This window comes from Pygoscelis adeliae, unplaced genomic scaffold, assembly GCF_000699105.1.
Source record: "Pygoscelis adeliae isolate BGI_AS28 unplaced genomic scaffold, ASM69910v1 Scaffold17, whole genome shotgun sequence".
NCBI lineage: Eukaryota > Metazoa > Chordata > Aves > Sphenisciformes > Spheniscidae > Pygoscelis > Pygoscelis adeliae.
This window is the reverse complement of record NW_008825234.1, coordinates 1,390,750-1,416,015: the sequence shown is the minus strand read 5'-3', so window position 1 is coordinate 1,416,015 and position 25,266 is coordinate 1,390,750. Positions and strand designations below refer to the sequence as shown.

The following is a 25,266-nucleotide window of genomic DNA, read 5'->3' as shown; positions in this document are numbered from 1 at the left end:
AGCTGAAAAGTCCTTGACTAGTGTAAGCACTACTTAGCAGCAACTAAAACATCAGTGTGTTATCAACATTGTTCTGGTCCTAAATCCAAAACACAGCACTGTACCAGCTACTAGGAAGAAAATTAACTCTATCCCAGCCGAAACCAGGACAATAATATACACGGATCCTTCTTTGGTTTTTTGGTTTTGTTTTCTCCCTCTTGTCTATGTCTTACTGGGTGATCCTTCTATGATGTCTTTCAATATTTGATTATTTTAGTATTTTCTTTTAATTGTTTTACTTGTCCTTACCTGATGATAAAAACATAGTTATAAAACGTGCTTGGTGGTTTAAGAATATAAGTATTACTTTCAAAAGCAACTCCAGAAGCCAATTCTTCTTGAAATGCCATTAACTTGGAAAATTAGAGGCTTCTTAGTCCCTCAGTAGCATTTGAAAACTTGAACTCAATAAGAGTACCATAGTAAGATGACTTTCAGAGGATTTTCTGTCCCTCGCTTTGGATCTTCACTGATCTAGGATAAACATTCTTTAAATTATCCAAGACTGCCATTTTGAGAAAGGCAGTCATGCATGCATACCCCCCTTTCTGGGAGGACTGCTGAGGTTGTGCTGTGCAGCGAGTCACAGCGCCAGCTCTACTGGGAAAGGAGATCGCAAGGGGCATAACAGGAAGATGGTCCTGTGGCACTGCTGGTTTAGGACAGTTGTGAAACTACCTTTAACTGGGGGCGAAAGGCAGGATGAAGTAAATTTTGATGATGAACGCACCTTCCATAGTAGCAGCTTCACTCATACCTCCCTTAAAGTCCTGTGGAGTTCAAGCGAACAGAAAGAGATTCTTCTTCACATAATACCTAGGTAAAGGGGAGTTTTAATAATGGCTATTAGTGGAACAGCAGACTGGGCGAGACTGACCTGGTGTCTTCTGACCTGGAACAGTTTATCCCTAAAGGTCACATTGTGACTTTCATGTTCTGGATTTAAATTCTACCAATAACATCTGATATACTGGGGGACGTTTGCACAGTAGCTTGTAAAATAGTTTTGCTTGTTCTTGCCTGTTTTTCATAGGAGAACAGGGAAGAAAAAATATCTGGGCATTTGTACAAGATGTTAAAAAAAATATTAAAAGACAAAATGATCAAAAAGTTTACAACCCCCAAAGATATACCAAACTGAGGTTGCTTTGCCATGCAACTTTATTCCCAATTTATATATAGATATATTTAATGGTACAGATTTCTGTACTTAATGTTATTTTTTTCCTACAGGGCCCTCCACCAGAAAGTGCAGTGTTCCACATAGTAACAGGGCCCTCCACTACTGGAAAGAAAGTCGACAGAATTTATGAGTTCTCGTTATCTGCAACAGGCAGGTGTTTTACGAAGTTACTGACCCACTGAACTCAATGAGAGCTTAATGCTTAAATAAAACTGTGGGTCTTTGTCTCAGCTACCTGATCAGCAAAATGGGAAGTTGTAAAAATGTCAGGTTAGCTGTGAAGTTACTAGAGTAATAAGTATTAAACAGAAAAAAATGTGGGGAGAATGGTATAAGTCCCTTATTTAAGCAAAGTTTGTATAACATCTAAATAAAACCTGATTTATTCACTGAATGCTGGGGTTAAAAAAGAAATGTTGTTTAGATGCTTGCTATGTTGATCACAGTCCTACCCTGTGCAGTAAAAATAACATGCATTTTTGTAATAAAGACTACTAGAATGCATATAAGCAAGTAACCGTCACCTGTATTCCATATTGCCTGTTGTCTGTATTTACAGATAAAGGTGCTGCTGGTATTGCAGAACCATTTTTATCCTAACAAAATAGCTGGAGCTTGCTAACAGGTGTTGTGGCTGCTTCTTGTTTTGTGCAGGCGTTTGGATTCAAACGCTCTTCACTGTGACTGTGAAATCCTCTGGCTGGCGGAGCTGTTGAAGACGTATGCAGAGTCAGGTAATGCTCAAGCAGCAGCTACCTGTGAGTATCCACGAAGGATCCAGGGAAGATCAGTGGCCACAATAACACCAGAAGAACTTAACTGTGGTGGGTTTGTCACTTCCTGCTGGCTTCTTTAATGTGTTAAATGTACCTAAACTGTATTTTTTGTTGTTGTGTTAGAATTTGTTGTTCTGTTCTCTTCGATAACACTGACCACCTCTGGTCAATATTGGTTATTGCCAGAAATGTCCCCGTGTTCCTTCTCAGTTTTTGTCTGCTTCTGACAGAAATGATTGCTTTTACCCTTCAGCCTATCTTTAAAGAAACAAATATAGCCAAGTTTGAAATTTCTCATTGAGGAAGTAAATGTGATTATCCGGAAAGAGTTTATTTTTCCTTTTTATATTTCAGTTTTGATCATAAAAGGATTGTCAACTAGGGTCTTTGGTGTTACGATAATATTGTTTGGTGTCCTTTATTCCCTTCTGTACAAGGGAAAGGGAAGAAAGAAGCTGAACAGAATTGCTCCTGATTTCACATAACTTATTGTTAAAACTCTTGTTGATATTATTGGAATCAGGATCAGGCCACTGGATTTCTTTTTTACTCAGCTATAGTTACAAGGAGTGCCCTGCACAGGCACTGAAATCCTCTGTCACTGAAGGATTAATGGATAATCACTTTTATTATAATCCTTTTGTTTGTCTGTATTCCCTCAGCTTAGCGGTGCAAAGGCTTGGCCCCGTGGGCCACTCTTCTGTTCCAAAATAAAAATGCAGATTTCTCATCAAGCTATGGACATTTGCCTGCCCAGCCACGTGACGAGGCCAAGATACAAAATAAATAGATTGTCCTTTTGGTTGTGTGTTGGATATAATTCTGAGCATGACAATTATGACCATAAGCATCTACAAGGTTCTTGAAAAAGATAGTAAAAAGGAGATTTGGTGCAAGAATAATTCACATGGCATCCTACCAGCTCTTTTCACATCTAAGGAGCCTGAATATGGAAACTGCGGGAAGTAAGCTGGACAAATTATTCTGTAGGAGGCAGGTTAGGCACTGATAATTATCTAGAGGAAGTTACTTTAAATGGCACTTGTGCTTGCTGCTTTAAAGTTTTTCCTTCATAAGCAAATTGAGTCTCTGTTCAAATAAATAAAACAGCTACTTCAGAACCTGATACAAATTTGCACAATCCATTTCCAGTCTGCTAAAAGGTTCTAAGGAACAATGGAGGAGGTCAGAAAGCCCGCAGTCACTTTTGCATAGGGAAAAGTGCGTTTAATTCTGGTTAAGCATATAAATATTTTAAGTTAAACCATTTGTGAAAAACATTTTTCTACAAGGTGTATGGAAAATTTTTTTATTTACCATTCTTCGGTAGTTTTAAAACAAGTAAAAGTTTCTTATACATTTTATTGTTGATACAGAGAGGCCAAGAATTACATCAGAGCCTCAGGATGTGGATGTTACCTCAGGGAATACAGTGTACTTCACTTGCAGAGCTGAAGGCAATCCTAAACCAGAAATTATCTGGCTTCGAAACAAGTAAGTTTAAAAGAGGAAGAGAGAATCTTGATGTAAGTATGTTTGTCTGGGTGTGTGTACATTTCTGGGTGCATGTCCACGCGCATTACATGCTAGTATATGGAATAGTTACAGTAGAAACATATTATAATTAAAAGAAGTATATGAAGTAATAATGGCCCATATCTGTTTTATTAGTAATTCTAAACACTTAAGAGCTGATAACTGTAGAAAATATTGATTTATGACTATAATATTATTGGTAAGATTTTAAACTGTAGTTATACCTGCAAAGTTGCTCACACCTGTAAAACTGTAAATCATTTATATGCAAGTACCAGGCAATCCAATATGGATGTGCTGCATGTGCAGTTTGAGGGTTTAGCTAGTGTTTGCATACTCTGTGCAGGTCTGTTTGCATTACATTTTGAGGCAGAGCAAAAGCTACTTTTTTAAAGGACTCCAGCTGGATAAGAGTTAGGTTTCAGAGAAGGTCTTCCTTGAGCCGCAGCTCCTCAGAGGCAGCTCTCCTCCGAGGTGTAGCTCCATTCCAGGAGAGGAGAGATATATCAACTTCCAGGCTCCCCAGACCAGTACATGGAAGGCAGGCAAGTATCACAGGATTGTAGGGTAGTTCAGGTTGGAGGGGATCTCAGGAGGTCTCCAGTGCAGCCTTCTGCTCAAAGCAGGATCATACCAGGTTGCTTTATCCAGTTGGGTCTTCAGAGTCCCCAAGGATGGAGGTGGCACAAGCTCTCTGGGCAACCTGCTCCTTCCTTGCTTCTCCTCCCTGCTTAGTAGATGAAGGGAAGGGCCTATGAAGGACGTGCGACTTTCAGCAGCCCAAGGGCCAGCCTACTGCAGAGTGGCTGCTCGAGCTCTGCCCAGTGCCTGGCTCCCTCCAGCAGCACTGGGCACAGCACGGCTGAACCAGCCACGTGGCAGCACATCGCCCCCCTTAAACTGATGTGAATTTATGATGGACACATGAATTGTGAGTTTACCACTAGATTAAGCAGACTTTGGCTTAATAATGCTCTTATACAAATTGAGAACCTGATCTGGAAAATACATTCCCTCACATTTTATATTAGCAAATGAACCACTTCAGTTTGTTAGTTGCTGATAAAATGGAACAACGTAGAGTCCTGGTTCTGTAGCTTTGTGCTGATGTCAGTGAGAACCCCACGTGCAGCAAGGGTACAGTGCTTATGGAGTATGTCAAGAACAGAGCCTTGAACTTGGTATAATTATTTCATTAAAATTTTCTTTGGCTCGTGTACTTTTTATAATAAACAAAGAAAACATGTATTCAGAATACACATATGAAAGAGTTTTAAGAAGAAATTTGAGCTTGGGGTGTGGGATTATTGACTCTGGCTTGTTTCCTGGCTGCATAAATGAGAGCAAAGCTCTTTGCAAGGTAGTTGAAAATGGCAAGATTTCAGTCAAAAGCCATCGACCTGTTGAGTGGTATGTTGAATAGATCAGCAGTCAGGCTGGGTTTTGTACATAGGGGGTGAGATCTCATCCTTCCTCTGTGCTTTCTTCATCATGTAGTGAGGGATGGAGTGAGAAACAGTTCCTTTAATAAAAACCCCTAACTGTTCTTAGGTAACGTCACAGAAATGTATCCATGACATAGCCTAAAGACCTGATCTTAATTTATGTTTCAAGCCAGTACGAATTATAATTATACAAATTATCATTAGTGCTCCTCGAGCAATCCAGACAGAGGTTGGCACAAAGATGGTTTTATAGCAGCTAACCCCTCTCCTAGTAGAAAGTATCTTGAGTGTTGAACTTATGTTATATACTTCCAGCGGAAACATTTTAAATTGATTTGCCAGTTAGAACAGCCTTAAAAGAAAATGAGACCAGGTATGTGTATTTTGTTCACTTTTTTCCCTGAAAGCTTTTACTTATAAAAGTATTTTGGCTTTTCATTTTGAAGATGTAATACTTGCATAAGCAAAACTGGTTCATTTTTTGTTTCTCCTCTTCTTCTTCTCTATAGGAGAAAACTAAAGGTTCTATTATTTTACTTAACACAGTAAAACTTTTTTTTTTCCCCAAAGTATATTGGGGAATATATTTTGGGGTTTATTATTTGGCAGTTTTCTGTGCTTGTGATTTAAAGGTTTAACTCCAGCAGATTCTTTTCTTCACAGTAATGAGCTCAGTATGAAAGAAGATTCCCGTCTAAACTTGCTAGATGATGGCACGTTAATGATTCAGAATACTCAAGAAACAGACCAAGGCATTTACCAGTGCATGGCAAAAAATGTGGCTGGAGAAGTGAAAACTCAGGAAGTTACTCTTAGATACTTTGAGTCACCAGGTAAAGAACATCAAGTCTGAATTTTGCATTCAGACAGAGAATTGTTTTGATAATAAAATTGCTAAAAATAAGATGCTTTGGCTCTTGTATGTTCTTGACATGTAGATTTCTTGTGCTTGGGCATCTTAAGATCATGTAGTTACAATATCTCTAGAACAAAAATGCAAATCAGCCTGTTAATATCTTTATTGTAATACGTAGAAGGGTTAGGAAAAGAGGCTGTTGCATTGTGATATTGCTCAGTGTAAAAATGTTCTCTCTGGATACTTGAAAACCACAAGCTTCTGAACAGGCCACTCATGAAAGCTTTGGCACACCCTGTGCAACCATCCTTGCTCAGGAGCTTTTTAGCCTGAATCTCTGTCTAGCCAGTGCTTCATGTTTGCAATCACTAAATTCCTGTCCAGGACTGTAGTGTTTTTAAATTCCAAACTTTGCTGTGAGAAAATTTTGTTTTGACGCTCAGCATCAGGTAAACTTAAAATGTCACTGCAAAGCACACATGTAGTTGGGAAAAGTTACTAAAATGTAGCTTAATCAGTTTTGTCTTTTAGGGCACTTAGGGCAATTTTTAGCCAGTTTGTTTTCTGGGTCTCAGTGTCTATGCCTGAGACCTTTATAAAGATCAGCAAATGAGAAGGAAATGTTTGAAAACTGTTGTAATGGGAGTTAAGAAAAAACATCAGTGCAATTATATGAGCTTATCTATGGATATTTATAAATGTCTGCAGCTAGATTAGGCTTAAAGTGACGCAGAGTTTGCACCAAGATTAGAAGTATGTTGGAACAGAGCTATTAAAAACCCCCTAGATTCCCCAAACTATTGCAATATTCAGCTAAATTAGTGCTATGTGAGCTAAAAGTCATATTTAGGCATCGCTCTTCTCTCACAGCCCGGCCAAGTTTTGTGATTCACCCGCAAAATACCGAAGTGCTAGTTGGAGAGAGTGTTACCTTGGAGTGCAGCGCAACCGGGCACCCTCAGCCACGAATTACCTGGACCAAAGGCGACAGAACCCCTTTACCAAGTGACCCCCGCGTCACGATAACTCCGTCAGGAGGACTTTACATACAAAATGTGAAGCAGGAGGACAGTGGCGAGTATACCTGTTTTGCAACTAACAGCATAGATAATATCCATGCGACTGCGTACATCATAGTCCAAGGTAAGTAATGTTAAACTAGGAGTGACATGCTGTGAAACATATTCGGAAGAGTATATTACTTTAAATTGTGTGGTTTTGTCTTTTTTTCTGAATTGTCCAAGCTGAACTAAAATCGTAAGAGTTTTTCCTTTTAATTACACTATTTTAGTGTAGTCCATAGGAATGTTGCTATACATTTCACTCAGAGTAAGATAACATATACTAATTCTCTGAAAGTTTCATTGATTATTCTCAGAAGTTAATTATCGGTGTTTTGAAATGTTTATTTCCTATTACATTTTGTTTACCTGTAGAAATAAACATGCAGTGTCTAATTTGTGGGGGATTAAATTTTTTCTGTAGCAGGCAGCAATCCTAGAGATTAGAATTTGTGCCTGGAGTACTAGAAATGGAGCTTCAAGTACAGATCTGAGCTGCCTTTCTTTTGTAGACACTTCAGTGGGAACATTTTCTGCTGAGTTTCATGGAAACTATCACTTTGCCAGCTGAGGCGTTAGCATTGCTTTTCTGCAAAACAAAAGTGATCACAATAATTTTGGTATTGTATGTGAATAGTAGGAAGATAAAGTATTTTGAGAACAATATATCAAAAGCCTCATATATATGGAGAATATTTTTGCCAATGTTTTCATGCTGGAGCTTTTATTTGCAAAACTTTTTGAGTAACCTTTAAATTTAAGTTTGTTTCTGTTCTCATGTTAAGATCTCTAGTTGGCAAACAGTTTAGGTTGCAAATGCTTTGCTAATGAGTTCAATTTTTAAAGCTATACAAAACAACTTGTCCATGTGGTTTGTTCATTTATTATTCACCAATGGATGATTGTGTTTTGGGAGCTGAACAAATTACTTCTCACACTGATAATGCCATGATGTTACTGCAGAAATTGGCCCGCACTCCACTTACTGCTTTCCCTTTGTATAAAGAAGAAAACAAGCGGCTCAGGATGGTTTTGACTATGTTGCATTTTCTTCATAATTTAGCTGAGGATTTTTTGAGAGAAGAGAAGAAGGTATTTTTAATCCAGGGAACACTCTGTGTTTGATTCTACAAGTCTTAACTGTACCTCTTACTTTGGATCTATGGCAGTAGATCCCAGAGGCCTTCACTGACACCAGGGCCAGATTGTGAGGGAGATGTTCCTGTTGCACAAGTGGCTGCCCTAACTCTCTGCCCTATAGCGGTCACAATATAAAAGAGTCCCATTAGCATCTTTTCCCACCAATATGAGCTATTTGAGTCACACAGGAAATGGTACGTAATTTCAGACGGTTGTGCATTTTTCAGTTGTTTTTTTTTAAGCAGTTTGTTTTCTCTTCTGCAGCTCTACCTCAGTTTACTGTCACTCCTCAAGACAAAACAGTGATTGAGGGACAAACCGTTGACTTCCCTTGTGAAGCGCAAGGCTATCCCCAGCCTGTTATTGCCTGGACTAAAGGAGGTAAGTGTGTTCCATTTTTACTTTTAAACTACTAGAATAGTTTAGCTGTCATTTTGGAATCACTCATGCATTGAAAGGGATTGCATGTATTTGTTGAGATTCTTCAGTCTCTGAAGGAAACAGGGCTCATCTGTTTCTGCTTTAGCTGGAAAAGGCAAGGTGTCCCACAGAAGCTAGCTGCCCAAGCATTTTTCATTATTCGGTAAAAAAGATTCACTAAAATATATGTCTCCATAATAGATTCCTAAGAATAAATGTTTAAGAAATATGAGACAAAATCACATGTGGCAATACCTATCGCTGCCAGTTTACTGCAGAAGAAATGGAAATGACTGTCATTAACTGGAGATCTGAAATAAGGTGGGATGTGCTCTCTTCAGAAACCAGAGCAGTCCAACCTGTAACTGGCATCAGTATAACTGCATTTCTGTCACTTAATGTGGATTGACAGGAACACTGGGGTGCACTCTGCTGACTGTTTTATCAGGTTGTGGCTGTAAAGGCATTAAGCCAAATCCGGCGGGAAGAAATACTGTAGTGGATGTTTTATCAGTAAGTAAATATTCAAGTTGAATCAATGAAATAGCTCTAGCAGGCAAAACTACTCTTAGGAAATTCTAAATTATGGTAGATAAAGGAGATTTTTAACAAACTCTTGATCATTTTGATGCTGATAATGTCCCTGTCTCTCACTCTACCGAGATTGCTCCAATCAGATGAAATGTCCAGAAAGAAAGAATAGGGTACAGACACTGATGTGCCTGTTATTTCATTTTTATTATATTCCATTTTTTCAGGGCTGTATGTATTTTTCTGTGGATTCTGTAGATGGCCTAGGCAGATGACATGAATTGTGTCTTACACACATGGCAATAATATGAAATGAACAGTAATAGTTGCTGGTGTTCTTCTTATGATGCCTTCTCATTCAGATGCTTTATCATGCTCCTTGAATGAAAATATTTATTTCTACCACAGAGAAGAGATCAGGATTATGATTGTGTGCATATGTATGTCTTGTTTGCTTTGCATGTTTTTCTTCTGAGAAGTAAAGGCTTCAAACTCTTTTTTTTTTTTAAGAGACTTTAATTTTTTCCAATGTTTTATCAAATTTAAAATCTTCTGGATTTCCCTTTTTCAGACACAAAGGGAATTTGTGCTGCACTGCTATAAATAGCAAATGCTGTTGCTTTGTGTTTCAGGAGGCCAGTTGTCTGTTGACAGAAGACACTTAGTTCTATCCTCTGGAACCCTAAGGATTTCCAGGGTTGCTTTGCATGACCAGGGACAGTATGAATGCCAAGCTGTTAATATTATCGGATCTCAACGAATTGTCGTATACCTGACCATACAGCCTAGAGGTATGTTCTCCATGTACAGCTGCTGGGGAAAAAAAAAAAAAAAAAAGATTTAAGCTTACACTAAAATACACAGTACTGTATTTGATATTTTTTTTTTTTCCCCTAAAATGTCAAATTGAGAATTAATTATGTCTGGTGGCACAAAATGTTAGTATGAAGTAGTTTATCTTTGATTAGACTTAAAAAAGCTTTTGAAACAGAGCTTGAATAGTGCTTGGGTTTTTCTTCAGGACTTTTGCTGCATTTTACAATGATTCTAAGTTGCTTGTTTTGAATTACAAGGTGTTTTATTAGTTTTTATAAATTGAGCATGTGGGACAGCGTGAACTGGTAGACTTTGTTCAAAGTCACTTGGAGATTGTATAAGCTTACAACTAAACATGGCCTTTTTTGATAAAAGCCTGTTAGAATGAGGCTATATCTCTTGTTGTTTAGAAAACTTGCTGTTCAGGGTATTGCTAACATTTCACATTTCTGAACATTATTTCTAAGTACATCTATTTTTAGATTCCAGGGTTTTTTAAAAAAATAACATGTATGGATACTTATCAGTATTTGTACAGAGTATCATTCCTTTAGAACAGTCTGTGTGCTGTGAAGGAGGTTTATCTGATTTACTCTTTTTTGTAGAGAATGGAGGTTTGCTTTGTGGCTGACAGTATTCCTGTGCTTGGGAAAGTATTTTGTTTTGTGAAAAGACTAGTTCCTTATAAGACTCTATGCTGTTAACTAAATAGTGTTATTAACATAATGTTTTGATGTCCAGAAACAGAACACTTTATTTTACAACAGCAGAATGACCTTCACAATGAAAAGTAATTCCTTATACTTAAAACAAGCTGACACAGAAAAAAAAAACCCACTCCATTTTTCTTATGCTTTTCTTCAAGTAAATTCTAAGTAAGCTACTTCTAGGATTAATTAGAATCATATTAATATTTAGAATTTAGTTAAGTGCTTTGGTGTTCAACTAAATTCACAGAGATTAAACATTTAATTCAAAGCATTTCTTGTTAGTGACCTCATTTTAAACAGTATATTAGTGAAAGGGGCTCAAATGTCTTCCTGAGCTTAGAAGTTTGTTAGAAAAAAATTCCATTGATTTTTCTTAGTTAGGAGTAGTACTGAGAGATTGATTTGTCAAAATCAAGATTTTTTTCACCTCTATAAAATTGTTGACTAAAATTCCATAAAACAAAACTCAATTTTAAAAAGTTTTATAGCCTTCTAGCTGTGTTAAATTTCACTCCAGTAAAGCTTAATAAAATGATTTTTGTGTAACTCAGGTTGCAAAATCCAGTCATCAAAAGATGGTAAATACAAGATTAAAGGTGCGTATGCAGCCTGAAATTGGAGCTCTCCATACATTCATTGCAATGCTATTTTCAATTGTGCAAGAAGAGAAAACTTTTTCTTCTGGGCTTCTAGCAAAAGGACTGTTCATCTGAGGAATGTCTAGTCAGTGGTCACTGTGGCTAAATCTGTATTAATGAATACAGATTAATGGTCCAGGTCTGTTTGCTGGCATGACATAGCTCACATCCACAAAGCAAGACTCTCTTGCCTCCCAGTGCTGGACGCCTGCCTCTGGATGCCTTATTTGAAATGGTTTCTGGTCCTTGATAGCCATTTGCGTACAAACAGTTTAACACCAGGGCCAGATTTGGTTGGTGGTATAAATGCATGCTGTGTGGCCAAATATTTCTCTGTAAGAGTGCAGCACCCTCCAACTCCCCCAAAAAGACTGATATGTTACAGCAGAAATACAATTCTTAATGTCTTCATAATCTTGTATGTGCTTCTCATGATGATATCTGAGTGCTGGATGTCAATCTGGATTTGAAGGAAATTAGGCTTAAAAAATGCATTAATTTTCTTCACACTGGATTTAGGTAACTGTGTACCCTGTGTCCTTAAAATTGGAGGTGATTTTTTTGATGTTTTAAGGCCTAGGGCTCATTGGTGCCAGGCGGGTAGGAGCTCTGTGAAGACTTAGCACCTCAGCAAGTTGGGCTGGGGGAATCACAATTGAATGAGTTGTGGAAAGTTTTGGGTTTATCATCTAAGAAATCTCTGTTGTTGCTATTTAAAAACTAAAACTTTCAAAAATTGACAGAAGTTGATGGGATATTCATTCTGGTGACTTTGTTCAGATTTAGCTATTCACAGAAATTTTTTTCAGAGCTTTTAATTTATGGAACTTAAGTGTTTTTGGCAACTACTAGCCTGTTTTGTTAGAAGTTAAGAGTACTTAAAAATCAGCCTGAAGCAGACATCAGGAATAAGGAATTTTATCTCTAAGACAAACTTGTAAGCAACTAAAAACTTGCAGACAGAATAGGGCTATAGATTGAGAAATGTTGGGTGACTGAAAAAAATAAACAGTGCTGACCTCTTCTTAGATTGTCTTTTGCGCAAGTTGTATTTCATACCTTGTCAACGTATCATTTGTTTTTTCAGTGACTCCTGTATTTGCCAGCGTTCCCAGTGACATGACAGTGGAGGTTGGCACAAACGTGCAGATCCCGTGCAGCGCTCAAGGGGAGCCAGAGCCAGTAATTACATGGAATAAGGTACTAGATAGTTAGAGTTATTAGCAGAGTTACCAGCGAATTAATGGGTTGCTAATATTGATCTTAAATTTTCCTGATTATCTTCTTCTCTTCAATTAGTGAGCATTAGAAAATGTACTTTCATGTACCTTAAATAGCTTCTAAATGCATAGCACATGAAGAATTGATACATATAAAGCTCTTGAGATCTTTTTTAGTTGGTTAATTTTGAGTAAAATCAAATATATATGTTCTCAAGATGTGCTATCTTATGTTTGGGTCTTAAATTTTATGTGGTGAGGACCTATAACTATGAAAAAACTTTTATTTATAATAATGAGTACTTTTAAAAGTAAAAAATACACTGTACAATTTAGAAGTACATGCAAGTCCTCCTGTCAACATATCAGTGTGTGAGTTTTTTATGTAAGTTTATCTAAATCTATTTGACTATTATCTTGGCATACAAAACAAATTTAAATAAAATGTAAAAATAAAAGAGAAAAAGAAGACAAAAATTCAGGTTTGAAAACAAAGAGTGTTTATAATAACTAAACATTGTGCTTTGCTGCAGGATGGAGTGCAGGTAACTGAGAGTGGGAAATTTCATGTTAGTCCAGAGGGATTTCTTACCATTCGTGATGTTGGAACAGCTGATGAAGGTCGATACGAATGTGTTGCCCGGAATACCATAGGATACTCCTCTGTTAGTATGGTGCTTAGTGTTAATGGTAAGGTGTATGAATCAGAGGTATGAGTTAGATTGTTAGTTTTATTCTAATTGCTTAATTTGTAAGATGCAAAAAAGTTAATGAAATGCTAAACTCTTTCTTTTATTCATATTTTTTTTTCTCCCATAATCCTCTCCCCTACCCCCACCCCCCTTCATTTAATTCAGGCAACTATCTGCACAGATGTGAGTAAGATGGGAATACGTCAGCCAGAATGTCTCTAGGAGTTAAGCTTCAAAACAAACAATGCTTTGGTCTCCAGTTAGTCATACTATTTTCCTCTTGAGATATTATTTGGACCTATTAGAATTTGCTAGTCGAATACACAGTCTAATCTTCAGGGATAACTTGACAAAAAGTCCTGTGGCATCTTTAAAGGGGCACTTACAGCACTTGGATGAAAACTAGGCTGCAACCATTGTGAAAGAATTCAGGAAAGTCATAATGATCTTAAGAAGCTAAAGGAGAAAACAGAAAGAAAAGGAGAATATTTAAGCTTATTCTAATTATTTGGAAGTAATAATGGCAAATAATAGTTATCAATTAGTAATACGTAGTAATTGGTAATAAAGCAGCCAAAGAAGCTAAGGAAATACCTTTGTTACACAGGTTGACCCTAATGCTTTTCTGACTTCTTGAGTAAAACTGCTGATTTTTCAGACTCATTTTTGATGGAAAATATTAAGAAAACGGATTTTTTTTTTTGTCTTTCAGTAGAAAATCTGACACAGTATTTTTGTATCATTGAAAAATGAGTATTGAACAGTGATTTCTTTAACATATTGGATATTGTTTCTCAGTGTTATGTCTGATGTTTTGTATCTTATTTACTAAATTAAAAAATATAGATCAGTGGTTCTTCTAATGTATTGATTACCATGATATCAATCACATGGTATCAATAAAACTATGATGTTCCCTTGCCTAAGTTGCTTTTAGTAGACTATCAAACTATCCCCTCCTCTAGCAAAAATAATATTTCTTCAATCTGTAAAGATGATTTCTGAGAGAAAAATTGCAGGACTGGGAATCACTCAATGATAAGGTTTCATCTACTTCATCTATGAAGTCTACAAATGAAAGAAAGTCCATAAAAATCAGTTAATCTTGGTTACTCTAGAGGTGCATAGAAAAAAAGATTTTTGTTTAAAAAAGTAAAAAAAAAAAGATTAGCCAGATCTCAAATAAATGAGAGCTCTGAAAAATGAAACCATGACTTGAACTATAACCCTAATAGAAACCAGTTTCATTCACTTAATGCGGGTGTCAACTGCTCATTCTCATCTGCTGAAATTAGCAAACTACAAAACTTGGTGCTAGATGATCTGCAGTATTTAATTGTAATGTGGTTATTTTTCTTGTAAACTGTGGCATCAATGAACCTAAAATTAGTGAAACTACCTTTGATTAATCTGCATTCAGTCTAAAAGTGTAAATGATGTTTCTCCTTAAAACTAGTGGGATATCAGATACTGTTTCTCTATGGTTGCTATAAAAATGAAGCTGTCAGAGAACCAAGGAGGACAAGTGGACAGATTATACGTATTGGATACTTGCTATCTGGATAGTATTAATAAGGGCATAGCCATAAATGCCTAAAAACTTGCATGTCAACATTTCTTTTAAACAAAGTTCATGTTTTGTGAATATTCCTAATGCAGAAAAATCTTTTCTTAACATTGAGACAGAATAAAGGCAAGCGTATAGAAGTTTGGGGGCAGGTTTTGTTGGCCATGTTTGATAATATTTTAAAGATGCTTTTCTTTTGCCATTTTCTTCTGTCCTTTTCTGTTGTTTTGTAAAAGTCTCTGGATTAAGTGTAAGGCAGGATGTGTGTGGATTAAGTTTTCGTTGCTTACAAAAATTGCCATTTTTCTCTCCCCACCCCAAAAAAAGGTATTGTGTGAAAGGCTTGCAGGGAGCTTTAACTTTTAGTATTTATCAGTCTAAAAAGAGAACTACTGGCAGCAAATAGTCTAAACAAAAATAAAGTACAGTATAATTAACATCTGACCAAGGTTTATGATTCAGCCCACGTGTACCATTAATCAGAAAGATAGCTCTGCAAAACACATATCTAAAGTGAACACCGAGATTATGCCTATGGTAGACAGCACTAGGGAAGGTAACCAGCCACCGGATTTTTACAATTTGCAATGTTGCAGTGTTAAGGTGGTTCATGGCACACAAGCACTCTCTGAAACAACTAAAACGAGGGTAGCAAACCTGTAAATGATTCTTCTCCTTGAAATAAGTAGCTTATCTGATAATGTTTCTGTATGGTTGCTATGAAAATGAAGCTGTCAAGCAAGGAGGACAGCTGGTAATTAGGACAGATCAGGGACTACTGCCGTTAGGCACTGTGGAAAGGGTCAGCTCATTTTGGATGCTGGGAGTATGTTGTCAGCAGCCCAAGGCAGCTGGACTCAGGGTAGAGAAAGGGGCTTCAGCTACAGTTATAGAGTGCCAGCGACTATTTTATTTGACAGTATAGGTGGTTAAGTTTGATTACCCAGGTCTAGACTCTGAAACTCATATAGACACAGCCTAAGCTGCCAGTTATGAAAGAATAATGAAATATTGCCTAGAAAAGGAAAAAAAAGTCATGAAAAGCTTGCAAACAACGGGTTTTATGTCAGCTGATTTTGTACATCTGCTGATTTTATTCCAGTGTATTTGCTTTGGACTTTTTCCTTACTTTACCCTTCTTCCTGTGTGACTTCTCCAATCTAAACACACTCTGGAAATTGTTAGCTGTTGCCCCTGGATCTGGTAGTTCTTGGTTTAGACTGAAAGGAAGGTTATTAGCCCTAGATACAAACATCCAGCTGCAACTGAGTACTATATAAAAAGGCAGATGAATGGCCCTATGCATTAGTGAGTTTCCAGTATTATGCAGAGTCGTTAAATAGCTTTTAAGCATGTGATTTTTAACGTAGTATTAAAAAGCTAGATAATTTAGAAGTAGAAAACAAAGTAATGATCAAAATAAATAAAATACTTATAGCCCTTTAAAATTAGTATGTGTTGCTTACTAGGCTAAGCTCAGGCGAGGAGCAATGTTAAGTTACTGTAGCTATATGGGAATATGTAAAATTCTGTGGGAATTTTTTTAATTTCATTTTTTTGTATTTTATTTGTTTTTTGTGACATCTCTTTGAATTTATGTGATGCATGTGTTCTAAAAGGCAAACAAAGTCTGTCAGTATTTTCCACTTGTTGTAACGCATTCCTGTAAACTCTTAAATTCTTACATTGAATTCAGTACTAATTCAGTACTAATTGAAATAAAAGGGAATATTTGCATTGATTTCAGTGGACAGTTGATATCAACACCTGAAAGCTGATAATACACCACACCAGAAAAAAAACCCTTAATAATCATTCATCTTTTCTTTGGTCATCTTTACTTGAAATTGTAGGACTAATTAATGGACAGTTAAATGCTGTATGCATTTATCGTCACTTTATTTTGTTTTAGAATTATAAGCAAGCTGACTTTTAAACTTATATTAACTTCTGTTTTAAATGAATTTTGCTCTACCGTAATATGCTTTGACAGAATTCCAAAATGGTTAAGAACTTTATATTTGGACGAACTAATGCTTAAAGAACAGGGCTTTACTTTGTACAACTGAAATGATGTCGTGTCTAGACTCTGTTTTATAGAAGTATCTTTTTGTGTGTGGCCATTTTTGCAATAACATGTGAATTCCTCTTTCTGTAGTCCCTAATGTCAGCCGAAATGGAGATCCTTTTGTACAAACATCAATTGTGGAAGCAATTGCGACTGTTGACAGAGCAATAAATTCAACACGTACACATCTGTTTGACAGGTATTCCCTTCTTTTTCTTATATTGAGAAGTCAAATTTAATTTTGTATATACTAGAAATAATGGAACATTTATTAAGCAAGAAGACATTTTATTATTTAAATGACATTGTTAACATCTGGTTAGTTCTGGGAACACTAACAGTTTAACACGTAAGGATTGCTATTGTTTAAACACTCCTGTTGAGACCTCTATTCGCTGCAGCAGCTTTTCTACTGCGATAATGTGTATTAAAAAGCTACTAAATGTTTAATTGCTACTAAATATTTAATGTTTTATTATTTTATTAAATTCTCTTGTTTGTTTGTTTGCCTTCCATTTTGAGATAAGTAACCAAGGTATGTGCTAATCATATTGCTGAACGTTTACGTGATTTATGTAGTATTGTTATTTTGTAACTCCTGTGTACACTTACTATTTTTTTCAAATTATCTATCAGTCGTCCTCGTTCTCCAAATGATTTGCTAGCCTTATTTCGATACCCAAGGGATCCATACACTGTTGAGCAAGCAAGAGCTGGGGAAATATTTGAAAGGACATTACAGCTTATTCAAGATCATGTACAAGATGGTCTAATGGTTGACCTGAATGGAACAAGTCAGTATTCTTCCCTTATTTTTCTGTGTTGAAGTGTATTTGCCTTCTTAAGTCATTATACTTCAAAAGACATTTATTTTCTGAGTCTGGGTCCCAGTTGCAGAACCATTACATTGAAATCAGTGGAGTATTTGACTTTGCAAAACTTTACTAAATATATGTGTTTGCCCAATTCAGTCCTTGGTTTGCACATTGCTACATTATGGTGTAACTCTGTTTGAGCTCTCTGAGTAGAGTGTTTTTATTTTTCCTCACGTTGACATATTAGGGAAAAATTCACGTTCACATTCTTCTACTGGTCAAATTTGGTATAGTGGAAGTGCATAATGTGTTCTGTTTGTTGATTCCCTGTGTGTTAATTCATTAGGACCATTGTCTCATAGCAGAACAGACTTTTCTGTTATGTATTAAAAATAATCAGTATTTATTTTGTTCATGTTTCTTTAAGTAAAACCATTTACTGTCGGCGTGCCTTGGCAAGGAGAAAAGATGATATAACAAGAAGGATTTGTATACTTTACAAACCAAGGTTTCTGCATGTACCACAATAGTATTCAAAGAATTATTTGCCACTCATTCTTTAAGTGCGTATCAAACGAAGCTAATAGTTTCCTTTAACACTGATCTGATCTAATGAGAAATACAGTTTTTGCTGCTTTTTATAAATAGCAGAAAAATGCGCGGTTTACTATTTCTACCTTTTAGTTATTGAAGTCCAAGTTCAAATTCATGAAGTCCAGCTGGAGCATATACAACTAACGTGTGTAGATATGTGTGTGGATAGGCTTGAGACATAGGACTGAAGCATTTGGAAATAATGATAGAGTTTTAGGACAGCTTTTGAGACTTGAGACATAGCCAAAAGCTACACTGAAAATCTAGAGGAAATATTTTTACTTATTATATTCTTTTTGATGTTTATAATTGAGTATTTATTGTAACTTCCGAAAAATTTAACTCTGACCGTGAACTAGGCAAGTATTTATAAGACCAAAGACTGCAAGCTTTGTGGAGTACTGCAACATTTACTAGTAAAAGAAGCTTGTTACTTATTATCAGAGCTGAGTAAATAATTTGTGATGAATAGTTTACCACAAAAACTTACACAAAATTCTTTGAAGGCTTGTTTTATAAGAGCAACCTGATTTAATTTGGTTCTCTGATGCCGTGGTTTAACCCCAGCCAGCAACTAAGCCCCACTCAGCCACTCACTCACTCCCCTGCCGGTGGGATGGGGCAGAGAATCGGAAGGGTGAAAGTGAGAAAACTCGTGGGTTGAGATAAAGACAGTTTAATAGGTAAAGCAAAAGCTGCGCACGCAAGCAAAGCAAAACAAGGAATTCATTCACTACTTCTCATCGGCAGGCAGGTGTTCAGCCATCTCCGGGAAAGCAGGGCTCCATCACGCGTAACAGTTACTTGGGAAGACAAACGCCATCGCTCTGAATGTGCCCCCCTTCCTTCTTCTTCCCCCAGCTTTATATGCTGAGCATGACGTCATATGGTATGGAATATCCCTTTGGTCAGTTGGGGTCAGCTGTCCCGGCTGTGTCCGCTCCCAACTTCTTGTCCCCCCCCCAGCCTACTCACTGGTGGCGTGGTGTGAGAAGCAGAAAAGGCCTTGACTCTGTGTAAGCACTGCTCAGCAGTAATGAAAACATCTTTGTATTATCAACACTGCTTTGGTCACAAATCCAAAACATCGCCCCATACTAGCTACTATGAAGAAAATTAAGTCTATCCTAGGCAAAACCAGCACATCTGATTAGATGCATATTCAAGCATACTGAATATAATACTAAGAATATATTAAATCTGATGTGTGAGAATTGCTTGACTACTTTTCACTAGGATTTGTAATAGTGAAATGCAATAACCTAAAGTTTACCAAAAATTGGCATTAAAGCATACACATACAAGTCAATGAACACAAAATCAGGCAGCTTTCTGTGATACTGGAAGTTCTGTTCATGAGAGCTTGCTTTCTCAGCCCTACAAAATCCATAGAAACCTGGCCTTTAGGGAAACTTGAATAGTAAAATAAATCTGTTTTCATTTAAATAGCCTAATGCTCAGATTTTAATACTTATATTTGTCCTTATTTGGTTTTATTTCAAAATGCAGAGCCCAATGAAAGGTGTTATTTACCACTTTTGCATTGGGAACGGTTGAGAAACTTGACAATTTCCCATTCAGAGACTTTTAAAATGTAAAATCTTGGAATATCCCAAGGAAAGACTATGGAGCCAAATTCTCCTCTGCAGTACCAGATTGGGTAATGGCCATTACAAGGGTAATGGCCACAAATTGGAAGGTTCAGATTGGATGTTAAGAAACACTTTCTCACCAGGAGGCCAGTGCAGCACTGGAACAACTTATCTAAAAAGGCTGAGGAGACTCAGTCTTTGGAGGTTTTCAAGCCTGCTAGACAGGGATAGAGCTGAGCTGATCCAGTGCTGGAGACAGCCTTGCTTCAAGCAGGAGCTTGGTCTGGGTAAGAGGTCCCTTCTAATCAATATTTCTGTGACTCTATGAAACATCTTCCTTGCAGTTTGAAAAAAATATAGCTAATATTATGTGAATTGAGCTAGCTAGCTTCTAAGCACTGGAAATGCTCAGCGCCCAGCCTTTTAGAAAGCAGAGTTAAAGTTAGTGCCTACAATGCGAGGGGTAATTAAGGGTCTGAGACTGGCATTTATGGCAGCCTTCAGTCTGCTCAGAAAGCTATCGAATCTAATCCATAGATGAGACATTGCCTCCAACTTGAACTTCTAAACAGAGAGGCCGAACCTTTTATTTTAAATTGGTAATGAAGGTCATTCCACCCAGAACATTCATAGTCAAGTTTTGCTCACAACGTGATTTCAGAAATGTGGGTGGCAACCAGGATAACAACAGCAGGCAGATGTTTATGTAAAGACTGCATGAATAATGATCATAAGGAAAGAACTCCATGATGAATGAAGATCATTTAAAAAGGAGTGTTATTATAAAGAAGATATGTTTTCTGGGTGTAGTTTTAGAATTAGACTGCCCTAGCAGCCAGCATATTATAATATGTTATCAATAATACCTTCAAAGAGTGTGTTTTGCTGCATTACCCAGCGGCACTTACTGATTTTGGTCTGTGGTTTATTTTTCTTTTTCCTAGTCTGGAGTATTCCATAAAATAATTTATGTATGTCTACAAGAACAGGTTAGTTTTGCCTAATGCAAGCACTAGGTCTCTAATATCTTTGCTTTGACTTGTAAACCACTTGGAGTACACGTAGCCTGAGGCTGAGAAAACATAAATCCCCTGACTGAGCACAGGTCCTGTCCCAGCTGAGCAGCTATGAGCAATCCAGTCACTTTCAAGGCAAAGACAAAGAGGGTCTTTAGGTGGTTTGTTTGAAATTGCCCTGCATTGTAGAAATTGCCAGAGAGCAGCAGCGTGTCTAGCACACACTTATGTGTTGAATGTGGATGAATGTCGGTGTCTTTGCAGGCACGCTGGGACTGAGCTCAGGACTAAAAGGAACATTTCCCGACTCTGTGCAATTAGCCTGCATCGACCTCTTGCAAAACTGCTTTCAGTTCATATTCTTGAGTGATTACCATCATGGTGGGAACCCCGTGAGCCTGTGGGAACACAATACCGCTGTACACTCACTCATTTCCTTTTTTCTTTCTGCTTTTATTCTGCTTGTTCGGTTTTACTCCTGACTACCAGCTTTCCAGATTAAGAACCATGGTGGTGTATGATGGTTCCTAGTTAGCTAAAAGTACATCTGCACTGCCAAATATTCTACCTCCTGGGCTCCCTCCTGGATCCTGGAACCTCACTCATCCACACTGTATATCCATTAATCACTTAAGGTGTGCCTATGCTTTGGATCAGCACAGCCCATTTGAAGCGAATCTCCCTGTTGTCCCCTCACTGTGCTTTGGTGTGAGTTGTGGTATGGTCTTGAACAGTGTGGATGCTTTTCAAATTAAGTGAAAAATGTGGTCCAGGGCCACACTCAGTCTAGGAGAACCAAGTAGAGCTTTTCTGAAGGAAACCTGCTCCTATTGCAGAATGGATACAGTAGGGATGTCTTTCTCAGTGTCAAAAATTTCACTCTACAGACAGATTTCTGTTGGTCTACACAAGTTGATAATATAGATATAGCCCAAATTAATGACTTTTTTTCCTGAAATGAAGCCCAAAAGTTTCTAAGAAAAAAATCACTTTTAGAATGACTCCTAATAGGTAGCATGGACAAGGCGCAGCCTGACTGTTCTGCTATTTGCAGTCACCCAGTACTGTACTAGGAGGGCTTATGGTCTTCAATCCTTCCACATGCCGTCATACCACAGCAGAGATCATGCAATACATAGCCTTAGTTTGAAGTTATAAAAACATAATTCTAATGAATTACAGTATATATTTTGTATATATTATTTTTCTATGAACTGAGAAAAAAAGCAGGAAAGTGATAAGTATGTTGTAGTCCCAGAGGTGAATGGTGTGGATTGCAGAGGAAGCCTGTGCCAAGTGTTACGCAAACACCGTTTTTCTTTAGAAACTAGTCCTGGGTAATGTGAATGTGAGTTACTCCACACCACTTGTCCTAGAGATCACTCTTCTGTTTAGCTATATTGCCTGTGGTTATTTTCTTTTGTGGTTTTTGTTGAATTTTTTTTCTTAAAATTCTGCAACTTTCACTGTAATAAAGCAAAAGAAAATAGTAATGTTCAGTGAATTATCAAGTCTCAAAAGATAAAGTCTTGAGATCCATGTAAATGTTACTGACAGTTTTTAAAGTGCTTTCACTAACATGGGGAAAAATTCCCATTTGTCTCGATATGAGGCTTTTATTTCTGAAAATATCTCCGCTTTCTTAAGTGACCAAATAAGTAATGAGCTCCTTTTGTGAACATTTTGTAAAAGTTGAACTTGAATTGGCATTTTACAAAGTTCCCTCCTGACCTAATAGTGGTTGTTGCTCAAATGACCTAGTGCTCTAATATACATATGTGATTATTATTGTTCCTTTTAAACAATAGGGATATTTAATCTGGTGGGAAATGCAATATAATAAAATAACATTTCAGATAAATTCGTGATGTGTGGGGACCGTGAGTCTAGAAAGTCTTTGATTTTCTCTTTGTCTCTCTTCTGGTTTCAGGTTATCACTATAATGACCTTGTATCCCCACAGTACTTGAATCTGATAGCTAATCTCTCAGGCTGTACAGCCCATCGACGAGTCAACAACTGCTCAGATATGTGCTTCCACCAGAAGTACAGGACACACGATGGAACATGCAACAACCTTCAGCATCCCATGTGGGGCGCTTCTCTGACAGCCTTTGAACGTCTGTTAAAGTCAGTCTACGAAAATGGATTTAATTTGCCTCGGGGAATTGAACCCAAGAGGCTCTCTAATGGCTACGCACTCCCAATGCCTCGCTTGGTTTCAACTACTCTGATCGGCACGGAAACAATAACTCCTGATGACCAGTACACTCACATGCTCATGCAGTGGGGTCAGTTTCTTGACCATGACCTTGACCTCACCGTGGCTGCCCTAAGTGAGGCCAGGTTTTCGGATGGTCAGCATTGCAGTTCAGTTTGTACAAATGATCCTCCGTGCTTTTCGATCATGATACCACCAAACGATCCCAGAGTTCGAAACGGTGCACGCTGCATGTTTTTCGTACGCTCCAGTCCAGTTTGTGGAAGCGGCATGACATCTCTCCTGATGAATTCTGTGTACCCACGAGAACAGATCAACCAGCTGACTTCATACATTGATGCGTCCAATGTGTATGGCAGTTCGGACCATGAAGCACTAGAAATCAGAGACTTGGCAAGTCAAAGGGGTCTTCTGAGACAGGGCATCGTACAGAGATCTGGCAAGCCCCTTCTTCCATTTGCTACTGGCCCACCAACAGAATGTATGAAAGATGAAAATGAGAGCCCAATTCCCTGCTTTTTAGCTGGTGATCAGCGTTCTAACGAACAGCTGGGTCTTACCAGCATCCACACATTGTGGTTTAGAGAACACAACAGAATTGCCACAGAGCTACTGAAACTCAATCCACACTGGGATGGTGACACAATATATCACGAAACACGCAAAATTGTTGGTGCAGAAATGCAACACATAACATTTAGCCACTGGCTACCTAAGATCTTTGGAGAGGTAGGCATGAAGATGCTTGGCGAATATAAGGGTTATGATCCCAGTGTTAATTCTGGCATAACTAATGAGTTTGCAACTGCCGCTTTTAGGTTTGGTCACACACTCATTAATCCTTTTCTGTATCGACTGGATGAAAACTTTGAACCTATTCCACAAGGCCATCTACCTCTTCATAAGGCATTCTTCTCTCCATTTCGGATTGTAAATGAAGGAGGCATTGATCCACTTCTAAGGGGATTGTTTGGTGTTGCTGGTAAGATGCGTGTCCCATCACAATTACTCAATACAGAATTAACAGAAAGACTCTTCTCCATGGCACGTACTGTGGCTTTAGATCTGGCAGCTATGAATATTCAGAGAGGCAGAGATCATGGAATTCCTCCCTACCATGATTTTAGAGTTTACTGTAATCTTTCTTCAGCTCAGACTTTTGAAGATCTGAAAAATGAAATTAAGAATCCTGAAATCAGGGAGAAACTTAGCAGGTGAGCCTGAGGTGAAGAAAAACAATCAATTATCTAAATGTGCATGCAAAATGAGTAGCTAAATGTCTTATCTAGAAGAAAATATTTGTTAAGAAAGGGGTAAAGGGATTTTTTAAGAAACTTCCATCCGTACCAGGAAATAGATGTGAAAAGTTCCCACATGCAGATAATTTCTCCACTTCTACGTCTCTGTGAACAATAAGTTAATATATACTGTATGTGTTCATTAAAGTATTAACTTGAAATGTCTGGTTTTATAAATGCTGTCAAATACGAATGTTATTTCAATGTAAGGTCATCTTTAATGCCAGTCTCATGCAAGTATTTACATGTTCAGTTCCATCCATTCCGTACACTAAAACAAATGGGAATATCGTTCACTGTATTTTCATGTGGACATCCTTCACAACCAGCAATCTGTTCTTCTTTAGAGCATCAGTGTTTGAAAGGAAGTCTTCAGCTACCTGCCACCCCTAGCTTATCTGCACAAAATCAGACAGAGAATTAATCTCAGCTACAGTAAAAGAAAAAATGTACAGAGCGGCAGGAAAGAGAAGCTATTGAAAAAGAAACGGTTCTAAGAAATCAGAAGAAAGCTACTAGGAGAAAGGAAATTGTGGGGTAGACTTGCAGACCCCTGTGCTGTTACTCACATATACAACCTGCATTGTGGGATTTCTTGCATATACACCCACAGGTTGTTCACAAAAGATGTTGCAGTATCACTGTCATTTTTACTGTGAGTTGTTCATATCTCTTGCCCTTAGTTTTACCACATACTGGTTATTTTGTAAATGTAAAATATTTGATATTAAATATTTGTGGTTTTCTATTTATAGGTTGTATGGTTCCCCACTGAACATAGACCTATTTCCTGCTCTAATGGTAGAAGACCTAGTTCCGGGGAGCCGACTGGGGCCAACTTTGATGTGTCTGTTAAGCACACAGTTTAGGCGTATTCGGGATGGAGACAGGTAAATTGAAATACCATGGAAACCAAAAGTAATTTAAATTGAGGATGCTTAATAGCAGTTGCAATGTCTTGTTTCTAAATCAAACTGCATTTTATTTTAATTTATGATTTTAATATAGAATTGAAAAGATAAAGAATACA

The 25,266-nt window shown here is 37.5% G+C and overlaps 1 protein-coding gene across 1 annotated transcript in view; it reads left to right on the top strand.

Annotated features, from left to right (window-relative positions):
- PXDN (peroxidasin homolog (Drosophila)) overlaps window positions 1-25,266 on the top strand; it is a 59,735-nt gene that overhangs the window by 18,169 nt on the left and 16,300 nt on the right. The window contains exons 7-18 of the mRNA XM_009329307.1: window positions 1,880-2,049; window positions 3,378-3,495; window positions 5,646-5,815; window positions 6,709-6,981; window positions 8,304-8,420; window positions 9,623-9,781; window positions 12,242-12,354; window positions 12,908-13,064; window positions 16,792-16,900; window positions 17,338-17,495; window positions 22,649-24,152; window positions 24,992-25,126. Of these exons, the coding sequence (XP_009327582.1) occupies window positions 1,880-2,049; window positions 3,378-3,495; window positions 5,646-5,815; window positions 6,709-6,981; window positions 8,304-8,420; window positions 9,623-9,781; window positions 12,242-12,354; window positions 12,908-13,064; window positions 16,792-16,900; window positions 17,338-17,495; window positions 22,649-24,152; window positions 24,992-25,126 (3,183 nt within the window). The remainder of the gene's footprint in view (window positions 1-1,879; window positions 2,050-3,377; window positions 3,496-5,645; window positions 5,816-6,708; window positions 6,982-8,303; window positions 8,421-9,622; window positions 9,782-12,241; window positions 12,355-12,907; window positions 13,065-16,791; window positions 16,901-17,337; window positions 17,496-22,648; window positions 24,153-24,991; window positions 25,127-25,266) is intronic.